The 20,105-nt window shown below is 41.0% G+C and overlaps 2 protein-coding genes across 2 annotated transcripts in view; one reads left to right on the top strand and one right to left on the bottom strand.

Annotated features, from left to right (window-relative positions):
- Positions 1–13,890, top strand: part of LOC145352467 (putative E3 ubiquitin-protein ligase UBR7) — a 34,301-nt gene extending 20,411 nt beyond the window's left edge. The window contains exons 8-11 of the mRNA XM_080202369.1: positions 4,696–4,863; positions 5,952–6,120; positions 6,958–7,019; positions 12,608–13,890. Of these exons, the coding sequence (XP_080058495.1) occupies positions 4,696–4,863; positions 5,952–6,120; positions 6,958–7,019; positions 12,608–12,700 (492 nt within the window). The 3' untranslated portion in view covers positions 12,701–13,890. The remainder of the gene's footprint in view (positions 1–4,695; positions 4,864–5,951; positions 6,121–6,957; positions 7,020–12,607) is intronic.
- A 696-nt stretch (positions 13,891–14,586) lies between these two features.
- btbd7 (BTB (POZ) domain containing 7) overlaps positions 14,587–20,105 on the bottom strand; it is a 50,763-nt gene continuing 45,244 nt past the window's right edge. The window contains exon 11 of the mRNA XM_080202368.1: positions 14,587–19,282. Coding sequence (XP_080058494.1) covers positions 18,467–19,282 — 816 coding nt within the window. The 3' untranslated portion in view covers positions 14,587–18,466. The remainder of the gene's footprint in view (positions 19,283–20,105) is intronic.

Raw genomic sequence — 20,105 nt, 5'->3', positions numbered from 1 at the left:
GGCGAGGTGGGATTGTGGTCAGCGCAGACTTGATGGGCTGAATGATCTCCTTCTGCACTGTGGGGATTCCATGATTAGTTAGGCCACAGTTAGGATACTGTGTAATTTTCAGTAACTTTAATTTCCCATAAGCTAGAGGTAAGCAGCTTTAGTTACAAGAACAGTTAAGAATAACTTTAATTGGAACAAAACAAGTTAAGAGGGGATGTAAAAGCCATTTGCAAAGTTGAGAAATTTTGATAAGGTGAAGAGAAACAACTTTCCCTAATAAACACATGTGAACCTGGAGGTTATCATTCTGTTTTTCCGCCCCCCCACAATTACTCTGACAAAGCTGTTGTACAAGGTTCTCTGATTTTAAGTTGGCAATTTTTAAGTCAGATTAGAACAAAGAAAATTACAGCATGGCCCTCCAAGCCTGCCCCAGCCATGCTGCCTGTCCGTGCTAAAACCCCCTACTCTCCCAGGGACGATATCCCTCTATTCCCATCCTATTCATGTATTTGTCAACACTCAAGTGTCACTATTGCACCTGCTTCCACCACCACCTCTGGCAGGGAGTTCCAGGCACCCATTATCCTCTATTTTTTTTTTAAAAAAAACTTGACTCCTACATCTCCTTTAAACCTATGGCCCCTGGTAATTGACTCTTCCACCCTGGGAAAAGCTTCTGATTATCCACTCTGTCCATGCCTCTCAATCTTGTAGACTTCTGTCAGGTCGCCCCCCCCTCAACCTCCATCGTTCCAGTGAGAACAAACCAATTTTCTCCAACCTCTCCTCATAGCTAATGCCCTCCATACCAAGCAACATTCTGCTAAATCTTCTCTGTACCTTCTGCAAAGCCTCCACATCCTTCTGGCAGTGTGGCGACCAGAATTGAATACTGTTCCATGTGCAGCCAAACTAAGATTCTAAAAAGCTGCAACATGACTTGCCAATTTTTAAACTCCACTTTGGCCGATGTAGGCAAGTGTGCTGTATGCCACCTTTACTACTTTCTCCACCTATGTTGCCACTTTGTGACTAGTGTACCTGTACACCCAGATCCCTCTAACTATCAATACTCTTAAGGGTTCTGTCATTTACTCTATATTTCCCATTTGTATTAGACCTTCTAAAATGCATTACCTCATATTATTCCAGATTAAACTCCATCTGCCATCTCTCTGCCTAAGTCTCCAACCGATCTATATCCTACTGTATCCTCTGACAGTCCTCATCGCTACCCACAATTCCACCAATTTTTGTCATCCGCAAACTTAGTAATCAAACCTGTTACATTTTCCTCCAAACAAACAGCAAAGGTCCCAGTACTGATCCCTAAGGAACACCACTAGTCACAGCCCTCCATTCAGAAACACACCCTTCCATTGCTACCCTCTGTCTTCCGTAGAACATTACAGCGCAGTACAGGCCCTTTGGCCCTCGATGTTGCACTGACCAGTGGAACCAATTTAATGACCCTCTAACCTAAACTATTCCAGTGTTATCCATATGCCTATCCACTGACCATTTGAACACCCTTAAATTGAGGTGTCTAAAACAATAAAATGATTAAATATGCCAGGTGTACAAATTATTTCCTCTGGCAGGAGAGTCCAGAATAAACTGACATATCCATAAGTAATTTAGAATTGAAATCAGGAATTATTTCTTCCCACAAATGTGGATCGAGCCAGTTCTGTATCCACCTTGCCAGCTCACTTCTGATCCCTTGTGACCTCACCTTCACTAGAAGTACGGTTTCTAAGTTTGCAGTCAGCATCAAATGAGGGATGTATTGAACATAAAGCAAGATTATAGGGGTGGGGGGAGGGGGATTGCAAGAAATCGATAAATTTGCAGAATGGCTGTTTAATTGGCAGATCTATCTCAGTTGCTGAGATGTGACGTGGTGCATTTTGATTGGAAGAATGAGGCCACATACCGCTTGGCTAATTTCCTTAATATGCCAGAGGAGCAAAGAGTTCGAGGGCTATTAAGAAATAACGAGGTACTGGTTAACCAGGCTGCATTACGAAAGGAAACCAAGCTCCGGGGTTTATTTTCAGCGGGATAGAAATGGAAAGCAAAGCCATTTTAAACTTGCCTAGACCATATTTTGAATACAGTGAATAGTTCTGGTCTCCATATTATACAAAGGATATATGCAGGCACTTCAGTACATAGCAGGGTAGGAGGGGAAGCAATTAACCAGGATGATATTAGTCATGAGGGTATAACTATGCATGAAGACTAGACAGGCTTGGACATTTCTTTTCCCTGGAAAAGAAATAACAAGAGGTGATGCAATGGAGATCTTTTATAATGATGGGGAGGTTTGATGTGACAGACATAGAAATGTTTCCACTTGTAGAAAATTCAATAACTAGGCACCATTAAATCATTAACAAATCCAATAGGGAATTCAGAGAATCTTTTATCCTGAGTGGCAAGAATGTGGAATTCACTACAAGAGGTAATTAAGGTGCATAGCGTTGATGCATTTAAGAGGAAGCTAGATAAGTACCTTGGGGAGAAAGGAACAAAAGGGTTTGTTAATGAGGTTGGAAGCAGACTCTTGGATCATAAATGCTGACATTACCCAGTTTGGCTAAATGGCCTGTTTGTGCTGTAGCCTCTAAAGTGACTTGATGCACTCAGACCCGGGGAAGGTGGTATTTTTCAGATCAATGATTTTTTTTGATCTCTCTCTCTCTCGCTGCCCCCCCCCCCCCCCCCCCCCCAAACGGGTCCAATAAAAACTCTTTGAGTATTGCCACAGGTTTGGCATGAAGCTAAGAAGACCTCTTTCTGCCACTTTCATTTATGTTTTGAAGCATGTAAAGTGAGTGAAATGATCCTATTGCAAACTGTGCTTTACATCAAAAGTGGCAGCTTGTGCATTTATACAGTGCACTTTCACCAGTGTTGATCTTGTGTTCTTATTGTTAGATTGAATTGTCTAAACTCAGGCATCAGTCCCCCCCTAACCCTTTCTTGCTTCTTTTCCCCAGTTAAAATCCAAATTTCCTTTAATAGATTGTACTAATTAATACTTTCATTAATGTATGATTCAATCACAGCAACTGTGATCTTTAAAGGGTCACATGGAGAGCACACGGTTTGTCTTTGGTCCAAATGATTATCCCAACACTTCAAAGGTTTGTCCCAAGTTGATTAGGTTTCATAGTTTAGCTAATCTGCCTTAACTCACTCTGACAACCATTATTGACTGTATAGTTTAAAGTGGCAACTTGCTACTATATTTTTTAAGTGTGCTTTTCTATTAAGATGTTTGATTTTTTTTAAAAATGTTCTTATGATCCCAGTATAGAGACTGAAACATTTTTATAAATAAATCTGAATTCCCATTGTTAATTGAAAACGATTTTGCATTATAAAGGAAAAAACTTTTACTGACACTAACTGAACACTCTCTTGTAAGCACCGAAGCAGTATTTGTCCATAAGCATCAAGACCTGGATAATCAGGCGTGGGCTGATAGTGAAAGCATAAATTTCAATTTCATTTGCATATTTATTCCTGGATTATTTACCATGGTGTGTCACAGTTTCCAAGACTTTGCTCTGATTCCCAACCTGCAATTACTTCCAAAACTTTTTCTCTCTCTGATCTCTTCCACTAGCTTCACTAGGCAGAGTTGGCAGACTTTAATTTCTCACAAATCTGGACTTTGTTTTGAACATGGGACCCTTCCCAATCCCCGCAGAGACCCCTGGTTTCTGTTGCTCTTGTCTACAGCTCCTGACAGACTCTGTCTTCTCCAGCTGCTGCCACACTGTCTCATTGACTGTGAAACTGCAAGGATATATTAAAGATGAACCTTTCCCCTCTCGGCACATCTGCATGGCAGTGAAACACATATAGCCTGTCTTTGGACAAATGCAAATGATTGCTGCAAACCTTAAGCCTCACCTTTTTGATCATAGATCATAGAACCCTACAGTGCAGAAAGAGGCCCTTCGGCCCATCGAGTCTGCACCAAACACAATCCCATCCAGACCCTACCCCCATATCCCTACATATTATGCCCACTAATCCCTCTAATCTATGCATCCCTGGACACTAAAGGGCAATTTCTTAGCGTGGCCAATCAACCGAACCCGCACATCTTTGGACTGTGGGAGAAACTGGAGTACCCGGAGGAAACCTACGCAGGCACGAGGAGAACATGCAAGCTCCACACAGACGGTGACCCAAGCTGGGAATCGAACCCAGGACCCTGGAGCTGTGAAGTAGCAGTGCTAACTGCTGTGCTACCGTGCTGCCCACAAGTATATGGATCTGCAAAGTATATGGATACTTTTTTAAAAGCTGCTTCATTTATCACTTGCCTTCAAACTTTTTTTAAATCTGGGGAGTTACATTAATAATTTAACCCCATCTCATACACACCTCATTTAGTTAACTTCAAGCCCTCTCCTGAGATGCCTTCAGGCAGCCCATATCCTTGGGAATATTGAGGTGCCATTATAATCCAATCCAGCAACACAATAGGATATCCCATTAGATCTACAACTTCAGATCTATCTGATAAAACTATACAGACCGAAACTACTTTTTCCGTCTATCCCATGTTTAAAATAAGTCTCTTGAGCCAGAATAATATCTCTCAAATCAAAAATTAAATCCCAAAAAGTATTTTTAATTATGCATTTGTAACAAAAGTGTCCCATCTTCTATTCCCAGGCAGCCAACGGTGATGAAGCAAGTTGCAGCGTGAAAGATGATCCTGTTACAGAGAATACTGGCTGCAAACTGCAGCAGGTGAAAAAGAGAGATGAACTGCAGAAAGACTGTGCCACCTACTGGCCTCATAACTGGCGCAACAAGCTGTGTACCTGCCAGTCCTGCATGGTATGTTTGTCATTTCTGTTGCAGGATTTTTCTTGATGCCTGATTTAAGGATGCTTTGTGTGTTTTAATTTGTCACAAGTTAAACAGAATGCTGAATTTTTTTGGAAGAAGTCAGCATATTCTTTATTGTAATTTATTTGAATCCAGTAATGATGGGATAGACAACAGGCAATCTGCATCTGTAAGTGAAGTAGCAGCTAATCACTGTTTAGCGTGTGCAGGTCTTCACTGCAATTCTGAAATGTCAATGAACTGATGCCATCTGACTGTTTCCAATAGTTTGTTTTTTTTTGTTTCCATGGTTCCAGCATGTTGTGTCCGTCTTTTATTTCAGCAACTAGGCTTTGTCCACCAGTCACATCAGAGTTGGGAAGGGAGCCAGTGTGCAAATGCAATGTAATGGCTTATTCATCTGCAAAATGAGAACTCCTGCAATGAAAGATCAAACCATGTTCTGTTTTAGTGTCAATTGATGTTTAGTCAAAGGTTCCACTGCATAGATGTAAATCCTGTATCTAGGAATGTTAGTGCAAAGGTAGAAAATTTGGCAGCATACCTCTCTCTGAAAGTGCAGTAATTAGTTTGGATTCCTGACAGTATTGATGTTGTATTTCTACTAAGTACATAGATAACTGCAGTATTGTTCTTTAGTTCTGCTGCAAGTGCTTGTACGGATAAGAGATAGTTGCTAAGGAACATGGTCGACTGTCTTATCTGCACAGACAGGTGACCGCCTCTGTTTCATTGACACAGGAGTGAAAATAAACATTTGCTCCTTTTTTTAAAAAAGGAAAATTCTGTAGCTGTTTTAAATGGGAGACAAGGACCAGAGCTTTGTGTGCACTGAAAATCCACACCAGTGTGTCACTACAGTGGAACATTTATGTGAGGTGCAATTTTACAGCAGAGTTTTAGTTGAGGAAATTCTGTCTTCCCCTTTCTGCCATTCTATTTTGCAGTTGCATTGGGGGGAAAAAACCTCAATTTTGTTAACCAAAATCTTTCTTTGTAAACAGCATGTTACTATGAAGTCTCTCGTTTATGACCAAATCTGTGTTTCACATGGAAGAATTGATTCTTCTTTTCAGAATCTGTATAAAGAACTAGAAATCTCCTTTCTGTTGGATGAGTTTGACACAGTGTTGGCCTATGAGAATAAAGGCAAAACAGTTGAAGAAACTGACAGAGAGAAATGTGACCCATTAATGACTGCGCTGAGCAACATGAATAGAATCCAGCAAGTTGAACTCATTTATGGTAAACTGATCCTTTTAAGTTCTAATGGAATGTATTTGTAACCCTACATGTTGGGCCACCTAATTGTGAGTTCAGTTAACTCCTCTAAAGCAAGATCACAAGATGGGTTTCATGCAATGTTAGTTTTCTTAAGCTGCTGATCAAGCACCATTTCAATTTCTGTACTGAATTGTGCAGAACCTCCAATGATTGTAATATGGAGGGAATAAGGTAGTTTTGCATTATAAGAATTAAGAAATGTATGTCTTGGTGGGTGGAATGGGAGAAATTTCAATCTTATGAACGTATTTCCACTTTCACTGGACTTCTTGAAGCTCCTCTCTTTCCCCCTCATGGCAGACTTAGTAAGACATATCTGCACATTTCTGTTGTGCTCATTAAAACAAGGTACTGTACTTTTAAATGGACAAAAGTTGGATTAAGCCCAAACTAAAACCTCCAGGAGCAACAAATCCTCCAATGGTTTTTTTTCCTCTTTGGGAAGTGAAAACCAGCCTCAAAGACAAAATATGCTAATGATGTTTAAGGGGCACTTTGACAAATACATGAATAGGATGGAAATGGAGGGATATGGTCCCCAGAAGGGTAGGGGGTTTTAGTTCATTTAGGCAGCATGGTGAGTGCAGGCTTGAAGGGCCAAAGGGCATTTTCCTGTGCTGTAATTTTCTTTTATTTCCTGGCTTTCTGTAGTTTTTTAAAAAAAAGCTAGTGCATGTTGAGTGTTACTTGATTACAGCAAACTTTATTTCCATTACTGGGTAGAATGCAGTCATAACATTCATTTTGATCTGAGGTCATTTAGTGAGCCTTTGTTTTTTTTTTCCCCCCCTCATCCAGAATACAATGATTTAAAGACTGAATTGAAGGATTATCTGAAGAGGTTTGCAGATGAAGGAAAGGTAAGGATGAGTCAGTGTCTGATACTCTGAAACATGTTTGACAACTATAGAATTTAAATGTTTAGATTAAAGAAACTTCTGGTGTGGAATTGAGCCAAATAGACTGGATTCAATACTGTATGCTGAGTTTATTGATTTTAACTGGGATAGCAGAAAGGGCACTACCTTCAGTGCTGTAGGAGGAGGGGTGAAACAGCCCAGGTTCCTGCTCTTGGCGATAAATCTATTGGCTCACTGGGAAGTGTGTGTACTATTAACTATGACGTGCTTCCCCTCCCCCACAAGCTGATTTTAAGTCTAGGTTTTGGGTAAATGAGTACGTTTAGAGACTGGTATCTTTTGGGAACCAGCCTTCCTTCTGATAGTGGTAGGACTAGATTAGTTAAGGTGTGAAGAAAGAATATAAAGTCCACCTCCTCTGCAAGGCTGTGGAAGTGATCCAAGTAAGAAGTCTCAACACCAGGTTGAAGTCCAACAGGTTTTTTGGCAGCACTAGCTTTTGGAGTTTCAAGTGAGTGAACAGCTGTGTTCACAAAAGGGCATATAAAGACACAAATTCAAACTTAAGATAATGGTTGGAATGCAAGTCTTTACAGGTAAACAAGTCTCAAAGATATAGACAATGTGAGTAGAGAGAGGGTTAAGCACAGGTGAAAGATGTGTATTGTCTCCAACCAGCACAATTAGAGAGATTTCACAAGCCCCAAGCAAGTCATAGGGGTTACAGATAGTGTGACGTGAACCCAAGATCCCAGTTGAGGCCATTGTCGTGTGTGGAACTTGGCTATCAGTTTCTGCTCAGTGATTCTGCATGGTCATGTCATGAAAGCTGCCTTGGAGAACGCTTACCCGTGACTGCTGAACTGTTCCCTGACTGGAAGGAAAGATGCCTGCCTGGTGATTGTTGAGCATGTTCATTCATTCGTTGTCATAGCATCTGCATCATCTCAATGTACCATGCCTCCAGACATCCTTTCCTGCCGCATATTAGGTAGACAGTGTTGGTTGAGTCACAAGAGTATGTACCATGTACTTGGTGGATGTGTTCTCGCGTGAGATGATGGCATCTGTGTCAATGATCTGGTACATCTTGCAGAGGTTGCTGTGGCAGGGTTGTGTGGCATTGTGGTCACTTCTCCTGAAGGCTGGGTAGTTTGCTGCGGATGATGGTCTGTTTGAGGTTGTGCGATTGTTTGAAGGCAAGAAGTTAGGGTGTGGGGATGGCATTGGCAAGACATTCGTTTTCATCGATGTTGAAGGCTTCGGAGAAGATGTCGTAGCTTCTCCGCTCTGGGGAAATACTGGATGAAGGGTGTTCTGTCTGCCATATCTTGTTTGTCTTCTGAAAAGGTCAGTGTGGTTTTTTTGCTGTGGCACCATCACTAAGTACATGGTACATACATTTGTGACTTGGCCAACATTGTCTACCTGAAGTGATCCAAGTCAGACCTTTAGGTTTTTTTGCACTGATGCATTCTCTGATGCTTGCTCCTCCTTCATCTTTGGTCATGGCAAACTCCTGCTATCTTTCCTTTCCCTTTGCGTGGTTTCAATTGTATCTAAAGTATCTCCAATAATGATTTACCATCCTTGCTCTGTTGTATCGATTTGCTTAAGAATCTCTTCTTAATACACTACTCACTGTGGTATCTTCTGCAGCCATAGACATATTTGCACTGACATTCAGCTTTATCTTTCTGCTCTAATGCCTTTGTCAGAATGCTAATCTATATCTGGTCTTGGATGAGCTGCAGTTCCTTCTAGTCAAACATTGGTTTTAGTCTTCCCACTGTTCAGCTGCTGCCACAAACTCGGTACCCTGATTTCATCCTCCTCCCTGGCTACTGTCTGAGGTTAAAGTAGATTGTTTGCTTTTGCTTCCAAGGCCAAAATAATAGGTTGAAGGTGCAAAGTTCAGAGAGATTGCTTGCGTGCTTCCTCCTCAATCACCACCTCTACTCCACCCTAGCCCATTTGCCACCGATTAGCCCCATTCATACCTTCGAGCACTCGGCTATTCATTCCCCCCCCCCCCCCCCCCCAAATACCCTGCCATTTTTCTCTTCATCTGTAACCCATCCTATTACCAGATTCTGCTCAGCCTTCAGCCCTGTACCTAGAAATTTAAAATCCTGTAATGGTCGCATCACTCCTCTACTGAGCCTCTTGCTCTAGCTTCTTCTGCATCCAGCATTTGCAGTTGTACTTCAGCTATCATAGATGCTTCCACCTCATTAAACATTTGGTTAATTCACCTTTTACCCTGACATCCACTGTTACCTCGTCTTAGTGTTCCCCTAAATTAGACACACTCTACAAATTCAAGTTGTTGGCATAGAATCTTACAATGCAGGAGGAGGTCATTCGGCCCATTGAGTCTGCACTGACCACAATCCCACCCACACTACTTTCCCCAAATATTTACCCTAGCTAGTCCCCCTGGTGCTAAGGGGCCATTTAGCATGACCAATCCACCTAATCCAGGTGTCTTTAGACTGTGGTGGGAAACCCACACAGATGTGGGGAAAATATGCAAATTCCACAAGACTGAAGCTAGGAATCAAATCCGGGTGCCTGGTGCTGAGGCAGCAGTGCTAACCACTGTACCACTGCCAACTATTCATTCCATTTTGTCCACAAAAAAGCCTGCTGTAAATACAACTTTCATTTAGCTTGATTCTTCATTCACCTCTGTGTGCTTATGGTCTAAATGCAGCTCTGTTTAGTGCAAGTAAAAAAGTGGCTTAGTACCCCATAAGCTCCGGCAAGTGATTTTAACCAAGATGTTATGTGGCATGTTTCAACAGAAACAATCTGTTAGCCGGTGCTCAACAGACTGGAGGGACTGATTGTGGACAAGTCCCCAGGACCGGATGGAATGCATCCAAGGGTTCTGAAAGAAATGGCAGAGGTGATAGTGGATGCCTTGGTTATTTTCCAAACATCACTGGATTCTGGGGAAGTGCCGGAAGATTGGAAAACAGCTAATGTTACGCTGTTGTTTAAGAAGGGTGGCAGGCAAAAGGCAGGGAATTATAGGCCGGTTAGTTTAACGTCTGTTGTAGGTAAAATGTTAGAATCTGTCATCAAGGAGGAAATAGCGAGGCATCTTGAGGGGAATTGCTTGATAGAGCAGACGCAGCACGGTTTCGTTAAGGGGAAGTCGTGTCTGACAAATTTATTGGAGTTCTATGAGGATGTGTCTAGGGCAGTGGATAGAGGGGAGCCGGTGGATGTGGTCTGTCTTGATTTTCAGAAGGTGTTTGACAAGGTACCTCACGAGGTTATTGCAGAAGGTAAGGGGGCATGGAGTTGGGGGTAGGGTGTTAGCGTGGACAGAGGATTGGTTGTCAAATAGGAGACAGAGTGGGGGTTAATGGGTGCTATTCGGATTGGCGGTTGGTGACTAGTGGAGTGCCCCAGGGGTCGGTGCTGGGGCCTCAGCTATTTACCATTTATATAGATGATCTGGAGGAGGGAACCGAGTGTATGGTGTCGAAATTTGCTGATGACACCAAGATTGGTGGAACAGCAAATTGCGCGGAGGGGGTGGAGAGTCTGCAGAAGGATCTAGATAGGTTGGGCGAATGGGCCAGGAACTGGCAAATGGAATTTAATGTTGGCAAGTGTGAGGTGGTCCACTTTGGTAGGAAGGACTATTACTTACGTGGCGAAAAACTGCAGCAGGCGACGGTGCAGAGGGACCTCGGGGTCCTTGTGCATGAGTCGCAAAAACCCAGCCTGCAGGTGCAGCAGGTGGTCAGGAAGGCTAATGGGATGCTGGCCTTCATAGGGAGGGGGATTGAATATAAAAGTAGGGAGGTCTTGCTGTGGCTGTATAGGGCATTGGTGAGGCCGCAGCTGGAGTACTGTGTGCCATTTTGATCGCTGCACTTACGCAAGGATAGTTTGGCCTTGGAGGGAGTGCAGAGGAGGTTTACTAGGCTGATACCGGGGTTGAGCTATGAGGAGAGGCTGAATAAACTAGGCTTGTACTCGTTAGAGTTTAGAAGAATGAGGGGAGATCTCATTAAGACATATATGATGATGAATGGGATGGATAGGATAGAGGTGGAGAGACTCTTCCTGCTCAGAAAGGACAGTAGGACTAGGGGGCACAGCCTCAAGATAAAGGGGGGGTGGTTTAGAACAGAGTTGAGGAGGAACTTCTTCACTCAAAGGGTGGTGAATCTCTGGAATTCTCTGCCCGTTGAAGTGGTGGAGGCTGCCTCGCTAAATATTTTTAAGATGCGGGTTGATGGGTTTTTGATAAGCAAGGGGATTAAGGGTTATGGGGAGAGGGCAGGAATGTGGAACTGAGCCACGACAGATCAGCCATGATCTTACTGAATGGCGGGGCAGGCTTGAAGGGCTAGCTGGCCTACTCCTGCTCCTATTTCTTATGTTCTCACTATGCCCAAAAATGGAATAGACTGTTAGAGATATTTGTTTCTTCTATATCCATATAATACCCTAATTATTTTAGCTAAGCTAAATGTGATCTGTTATAGGTAGCCTTCCTTCTGGTAGTATCCATGTTGGTGGTTTGGTATCTAAATCAACCTGGTACAGTCACGATAATAGTATATATCAGTCCATCCTTTTGTATAGGGATATACCAATGGATTCAATGTGGGATTGCTTGAGTTTGGATAGCAGTTAGAAAGCTCTAACTTCAGAGGTAGGAATGCATGCCACCTTAGACACATAGTTGGTGATGCTCTTAATTAGAAATAGTATTATGATGCAATAGATCTTCAAAGGTTTTCCCTCAGCCTAAACTCAAGTTGCATTTTTGCTGAAGTATTGAAGCATTTAATATAAGGAATGTAATGGTTCTCATTTCCAGTGGGAGATGTGACTTACCAATTAGCCGAACAAGTTCCATTTTGACTAGGGTTGAAGATGTTCCATTTTTTGAGGGACTCTGGCATCTGTTGCTATCACTTTGGTGCTAATTAACCAAATCTGTTGCCAAGAAACTCATAGCAATGAATAATTACTGGTCTTCCAACAATAATGAACGTTGTTTGTGGGGCAGAGGCAACGGCATACGAGTGAAGAGGAAGGTAATCTTGTATGCACAATGGGCTACACTGTCCTCACTACAAATCTATATTTGCATCTATAGACCCAGAGCTAAACAAATTTGTCTTCACCGTACATCTTTAGGCCTCATTTCTTTTGGAACCTAGCCAAGGTGGGGTGGGGGGTGGTGGTGACTACTTGCTTTTTGCTCTTTAGGATCAAAAATCTGGATATCAAAGAGACACCTTTTTAATTCTAACCAACATTGCATTTAGTGATTATAAATATAATTGGCTGCCATAGTCTTGGGTTAGGAAGGGGAAAAAGCAGTCTGAGCTGTTTGAAATGCATCTAAACAGGATTAGTCTGAGTGATGACAGAGAAACCAATACCTACACTACAGGTAAAAGCTGAATGAGCTTTCTGGATTCAGAGCTTGTTACAAGTGTGTTTTCATCTCTGTAGTGGAAGTGAAAACATTTTAATGCTGTAATAAGGTTGTGTTTCAGAAACAGTTGCATCCCATAATAAGTCATTAATGCTATTTTTATATCCAACAGGTGGTTACGAGCGAAGATATACAGCGCTTTTTTGAAGAGCTTCAATCAAAGAAGCGGCGGCGTGTGGATGGAATGCAGTACTTTTGTAGTTAAGGCACAGAATGAAGTACAGATTACAGCCCTAAATAGAAAATATTGCTCACATCTACAGAAAAGAAGAAATGGGTTCTCAATAATAGCAATCTAAAATTAACTAGTTGGCCCTGGATTTTTTTGCCTGTTTCATAGAGTTCACTTCTAGAGCAGTAGAGAAAATTGTTTAATGCACAGAAGCATTAGTTTAAAATACTGGTACATGTTTTATATAGTGAGGATAAAATACCCAAAGAAATGCAGAATTGAGTCAAATAATGGAAATGAGTGGCTTGTATTAGATGCACATTATGATTTTTAAATTGCTTTTAAAAATAATCTTGTCCATAATAAACATTGGACAACTAAGACAATTTTATTTCAGTCACCATGACTGGCACATTGCTTGGGCTATCGCTGTGCACTCCCACCCACCCCTCCCAAAGCATAACATATCTTGTTAACTCCTGTACACTTAGACAGCTGCAGTGTGGCAGATATTGAATATCAAACTACGTACAAACAGCAGAAAATTTGCCCCCTCCCTGCAACTGCCTATTTAAAACTTTAGCCACCTAGAGGAGGGATAGACTAAATGTGCATTTAGAAATTGTAAATGAAGATTCATATTAATGGTAGGTAAGGATCTCTTTTCTCCCCCCACCTACCTTTGGGTAAGGTAGTAATACAAGCAGATCTAGCAACCAGTTTGCTTACTGTGAACCAGACACTGTTAGAAAACTGCTGCTTCTGTTTTTGGGCTGCATTGAGTTTTAATGTCAGGACTGCTTGCTACACAAAATGCTTCATTTTAAAATAAACTAGAAGCTGGTATTCCATTCTACATGTGCTTTATCAGCATCTAGTTATAGAACTGCCTTATCTGCATACTTTTGAACCCAGCATTGATGTCAGGTGGAAACCCTGAATCTTCCGATTTTGGTTCCGACCTGAACAATCTTGTATTTAAGCTGAAATTGCTTTCTCAGTTAAGTGTATTTTGTTTCCACAGCCTGTACAGGTTATAACAGAAACATGGCATTGGTTTTTGCATTGTCCAAGGGCTTTGCTTCACTAAATTCTGTTTAAACATTTTAATGTAGCTTCTCCAACTTTTGAATCTGAAAAGTTGATTGGAAGGTCTTGCTGTTTTGTTTCTAATGTTTACTTGGGGGAAGAAGGAAACAGCAAATAAAACTTTGGTTACTTTGCTACCTGAGTGATTACTTGAAAACCTGTAATTGGAATATTTGAATTACTTGCATTAATAGAGTTTGAGTGACTGACTTGATGTAGAGGGCCCTTGATAAGATTTATAAAGCATCCAAAGCAGGGGAGGGAGAGGAGAGTCTAAACTTCAAGGTATAAGAAAACACTACCAAAAAGAGTCAATAGAAGTTTGGGGTATCCAAAAACTTGGTTACATTCTTTCTTAGGGGTGGACAGAAGAGTTTCTTAGAGGAATATAGAGTGGATGGGTTTGGTGAATTTAAATTAGCATGTGAACATCTGATAGTATGCACTATCCTCTGGTCTGTTTCCTCTTCACCCCACCAAAAATGAAAAAGGGAATAGGGCTGAGAGCTAGTGGCTTAAAGCCACCTCACCTATGATAAATTTATGGAAGCTGTGATGGTTGATCTGTAACATGGAATATAGGATCGAAAGTTAAGTGATGGTTGTACAATCTATTTACATTTTGCATGTGTCAGTGATACAGTAACCAGGACCTCCAAGTCATCAATTGGATCTGAGTGGTTGTGAGATTTGTCAGATGTGATTCATTTTGATGCTTACTGATTTTATTTTGCACTCCTGGTGGCAGCTTTGCACATGACTAGGATATTTAAAAGATAACACTTTGCAGTACCTTGGTTTCAAAAATCTGGAAATTGGAAATTTTACAATTTAAAAATGAGACACATTCCATAGGCCATTTATTTCAAACACCACTTATGGCAATGTAGAATTTGTTACATGCTTCACCCCCCTCCCCCAGAAACAGTAGAAAAATAGATCAGAGATTCTGTACAACTGCCATGGTATTTGATAGGGAGATGCATCTTACTGAGCAATAACAATCTCATTCAGATGCTAAAATAAAAATAAGTCTCTTTAAAAACACTATGTACATTGAAGCATAGTAGAATCTACAAAGATGGTTATGCAGTTTGTAGAAATCACTTGCATAGGACATTTGATCTAAATTACTGATACTTGAGCCTTTAGTATGGAAGGCACTTTACTGTATCCCAGTAACAGGCTAGATCAGAAGAATCCAAAACAAATCATGAAAGGATTAACACCAACAATGCAAGTTTCAGAAATCTTTTGCTACCAAACACCAAAAACTCATCTTTAAACAGATTCCAATAGTTAAGTTTTATCATTCAACCAAAATTATATTGGTAAATAACTGCAATTAAAGAGCATGCAATTGGGGTAGGGGTGTGTGGGGAGTACACACTACAAGTCAGGACAATATAAAAGTAGCAGCAGGTCAGGCAGCTTTGAAATGCTGTGCTGTATACCAGGACAGTTACCACAAAGGTTGCTTATCCTATATTTCATTTGAAAAGGTGAGACAGTTAACACACAGGTTCCAGGCATAAACATTTAAAATTTTGAAAAGAAACCTGCACCCTGCAGAAAACAAGCACCATTTAATTTGTGTAACTTCTGCTTAACATATTTTTAGTCTGACTGATTTTCAATCATTTGCTTAAAACTCCCAATAGAATTTGCAGTAAGACTAAGGTATACCTGGAAACAATACACCAAGCTTCCTGATGTAATTTGAGGCAGATGAGATTACATCTTCTTTCCCTGAATACATTTCTATTCACCATGGGTAAAAAAAAAACTTACGTTCTGTCATGAACTCAGGACATCCCAAAAATTAATGAAGCATTTTTGAAGTACTGTTGTAATGTCAAATGCAGCAGCCAATTTGCAAACAGCAAGGTTCCACAGACAACAGTGCAATATTGGCTGGTTAATTTGTTTTCAGTGATGCCAATATTGGCCAGGATCAGGACTCAAAATACATCAACTGTAGGCAAATTCACACTGAAGCCCCCAAAAAGCCCTGAAAAATTCATTTATGGAGGGAGGTGGTCCATCAACGAGAAAAGTCACCCCTGAATTGGACAAGCACTTCCTCCATGCACAGGCTGTTTCTCTCCTGTGCTGCTGCTAGTTGTCAGTAGCAAACGTGGGAGAGAAATAGCCTGTACCCAGAGAAGCAGGAGGAAGGCAAATGACCTCAATACATCATAGCAGTGGCAGGGGAGGGGGTGGAGAAGAGAGACTGTGAAGAGAACAGCTTTTAAATCTTGTCAATAAAAGAGAACACTGAACAAACTGGAGCCAGGAAAACTGTCAAGGAATTCATTACCTCTGACTACAAAAGAAAGTGGAGTGTCTAAGCTTAAGGCTGCAGCTGTTCAGGAGCTACTGTAGGGGAAAAAAATGTAGTGGATGCTGTTGTAATGAATACTGTTAATGGAATAATACTGAACAGTAACACTCTTCCGCAACAGCAACTGATGCTCGATCAATTGCTAGATTTAAATCAGAGATGCAGTTTAAAAAAAGGCCATGAAAATCTGCAACCTCACCAGTCAGTGAAGGGAGTGTTTAGGGTGATAGCTTATTGTGGGTGGAAGCATGTGTCAGTTAAATTGAAAAAAGGTTGCTAACTTATGCTTGTTTTGTGTCAGTTTTAATATGGTGATGTCTAGAAGATCAATGTTTTCTTTGTGTTGTGGATTGTTGAGAATATTGACAAATTCTTCCAATTCTGCTCATGAGAGTACAAAGACCCTGTACGTTAACACAAATACAAAAAGGTAATGTTGTATGAATACATCACTAAACAAAGGAGTCAGTGAGAAAGGAAAAGAGCCCCTGAAAAGCAAAAGGTAGCTCCCTAAAATAAAAAACTAGCCCCTGAAGGTGGGTGTGGGGAGAGCGTGTTTAATATTTTGACCTCTGGCCAGCAAACCAGAGTGAACTGCCCTGCTGTTATTCAAAGAAGTGCCTTGGGATCTTTTATGTCCACCTGAGAAAATGAAGGCAACTTCTGTTTAATGTCTCATCCAGGATTCTTCAGTACTGCAATGGAGTGTCAGCTTAGATTTTCATGCTCACTCAAGTCTCTCGAGTGGAAATTGAACCCACACCTTATTGACTCAGAGATGAATGTTCTGGCACAGCTAAAGTACACTTTACTAGCTCATCAGCTGGGACAAGCACATGAGAATGTGTTTCTGGATGCAACTTTGAAATCTTCATGATTACATTCCAGCTCTTAAAATTTTTTAAACCTACTACCAGATCATTTTGATTCCAGTCCCACTGTAAAGACAGATGATGAGATTGCATAGTAGCAGTGATCAAATCAGTTTTTGCATCACTGGTGCTTTGCATTCTCCCGTCTCTTCCTAAAATACTTCTAATCTTGATCATTCATGCAAACAAAAAGCACACAATAGGAAGGGCATGAGGAAAAAAAACATTATGCACAACCGTCACTCCAGTTTTGTACTATGGATCAGAAGTAATAAAATTTAAAAGATAGCACAATCAAATTACAACTAATATACTTCTCATCAGCTGCAACAAGCTCAAGAGAATTAAAGTTTTTGTATGAATCTGAACACTTGCTACAACAATTACAACCCGAAACCTCTATATACTTTTACCCTACCTCTAGGGTTACAGCATTATCCCCTTCAAACTAATTATACAAGTCTGTGAAAGTTGAGAATAACATTGGATCTTAGCCTCATCTAGAGACTGAGACCAAAGCTCGTCACATGCTGGGTAACAAGAAAGCCCCTCAGTTAAGGGAGCCAAATAGGCTAAATATGTGCAATATGCAAAGTTTACTTGGATGCAGCAAGGGGAAATTCAAGAATTTAAAAATCAAACCATATGACTCGCATTTTAGCTTTTCCATCAAATGTGGTTGATTGTTTCCAATAATTAAGAGTACACCATTTCAGAGACCAACATTTGTCAACCCAGCCAGAAATTGGAGAAGCAGCTAACTAATCAAATGAGGAGGAAAAAGGCCAAAAGGGTTTTGTGTATCCCACCACAGATTAATAACCAAGCAAAAGACATGTCAGTAGCTTTGGATAGAGCTCCAGCTACCACATCTGCGTTGCTAGTATTTCTGCCTTTGGGATTCAGCTTCTCACCATATATTAAAACATTAATCTTATAAACCGATTGTCACAGCAATCTGATTGTCCCAGGATTAAGACTACTGATTCAGATTGACTAGGATCTGTGCTCTCTCTCAATACAGGCAGTTGGCCAGAGGAATACAGACACTCTTTGCTTGGACATGTATTCCAATGCCAACAATATACTTTAAAAAGAATACCATCCAATCTATTAACTTTATAAACTTTCTCAAAAATGAGAAAATACAATGCATATCAGTATTTTTCAGATGTACAGCTCACCATTAAACATCATACAGCCTTAATTCAATACGCAAAAAACAGATTTTTTTTTAAACAAACCTGTCAAAAAGGAGGCAACAGATTAAGCATTTTTTTCCAAAATGGTAAACTCGATTAAGCAGACTGTTTAAACATTAGAAAGAATGGCAATACTGGTGCAAGACCTGGTCTCCCAAGATATCACAAAAGTCATAGAAAACCATCTAAAAACAGTTCAGTTTAAGGTAGAAATGTTATGTACAAAACATTATGAAAGCAAAGTTAATAATGGAGTCATCTGCTGAAAAGGTAGACTTGATTACTGTCATCACTAAAGGGCAGATTTTTTGTATGGCAGATCAGGTCTGCTTGGTGACCTCCTTTCTCGGCTTAACGTATCTTCCCGATTGTTCGGAATGCTTCTGTGCAGTTGGGCACTGAGCCCAGGTTCTAGCATGTCACCATCAGATGGCCTTCTGTTGCAGCTGGTCTCACGGTTCTCAGAGTTGCAGGGCACACCCATAGCTCGACTGGCTGTTAAGCCATAAGTCAGATCTGTCTCCATCAAACCCCTACTTCTAGTGTGCAAAGATCCTCCACTAGACTCCTGTAGCAATGCCAAGTCCAACCTGTGCGGAGGCTGTTCCAAGAAATCAAAGTATGGCGGATCACTTGGTCTTGGCTGGTGAACTTCAGGAGGCAGTAAATAGTCCCTCCTTGGCTCGTCTGCTTTATTAGCAGTTTCACTGCAAAGTGAGGTCATCTTGAAGCCTGCTGCTGGCCTACTGTGACTGTACAAATCTGGGCCTAAGTACGTGCCCTGTGAAGGAGCAAGTGTACGCCTGCTGGTTCCTGGAGTGCATGATCGGTAAGTTGCACTGGAAAAGTCATATAGATCTGGGTACTCCAAGTGGCCTTCCCGAGATTCCACTTTCAGCTCACCAGGTTTCCTCCTTCCACTGTGTATATGTCTGTTGTGTATGTACGGAGCAGGGCGTGGAAATGATGCAGAATCTAAAACCATTTGGTTTACATCAGCATTCAAAGTCAGTTCTGGGAATCTTCTATCCCTCAGTGATAGGTTACTCAAGGATGTCACACCCATTGCAATGTCTGGCATTAGCTCATTTAAGGTACCTTCAGGATTCTAGAATTTAAAGAAGACATTTACAAAACGGCATACATCAAACAAACTTACATTTTACAGACCACCATGCTGAGCATAATTTGTCACATTCACCTGCAGACAGAGTGCATTACATAAATTAGATTAAATATGAAATATTAATAAAAGCCATGCATTTAAGCTTTTATCAGTTGAAAAAAAAGACAAAAGTGAAGGACAGCTAAAAATTACTAGCTAATCCTAAGCAAGGAGTCTTTTCTTTTTCATTCTTTTAGGGGGTTTTAGTTAAGTCAGGCAGCATGGTTGGTGCAGGGCTGAAGGGCCTGTTCCTGTGCTGTAATTTTCTTTGCTCTTTTCTTGAGTCCTCGTGGACAACATTCGTGGTTTCTTTCCTATTCTTGCAGTCAAAATTTATGGTGGGACTGGTGTAACATATCCTCAGCCAAGAGAAAAATCAGTTCTCATAAAATGAGCAGCCATTCAGATTTAAACCCCAAGTGGATTTTTTTGTGTTTTTAGAAAGGGATCCATTATGTCCAATTCTGCAGCAGGGTGGGATTTTTTCCATAGAGACCTTGCCCACAAGGTATCTTGATGCTCAAAGCACTTTCTCAAAAGGCATCAGAAAATTTAGTTTGCCCTCAGTGTAAGAGCACAAAAGAAAAGGATATATCCTTTAAAAAGTTGATGGAACAGGACAATGTACCTGGTGGATAGCTTCACTTCATGGGAACACAGGATGAACAATGTGTGTTTTGTGGTATTGCTGAGTTTACAGTAAATAATAGAACTGGCGCTAGACAGTAATGCATGTTCCCATAAAGAAACATTCAAATGTTAGGAC

Source organism: Carcharhinus amblyrhynchos, chromosome 14 (assembly GCF_965287045.1).
Source record: "Carcharhinus amblyrhynchos chromosome 14, sCarAmb.v2.hapA, whole genome shotgun sequence".
NCBI lineage: Eukaryota > Metazoa > Chordata > Chondrichthyes > Carcharhiniformes > Carcharhinidae > Carcharhinus > Carcharhinus amblyrhynchos.
The sequence above is the reverse complement of the archived record's forward strand: the minus strand, read 5'-3'. Positions and strand labels throughout refer to the sequence as shown.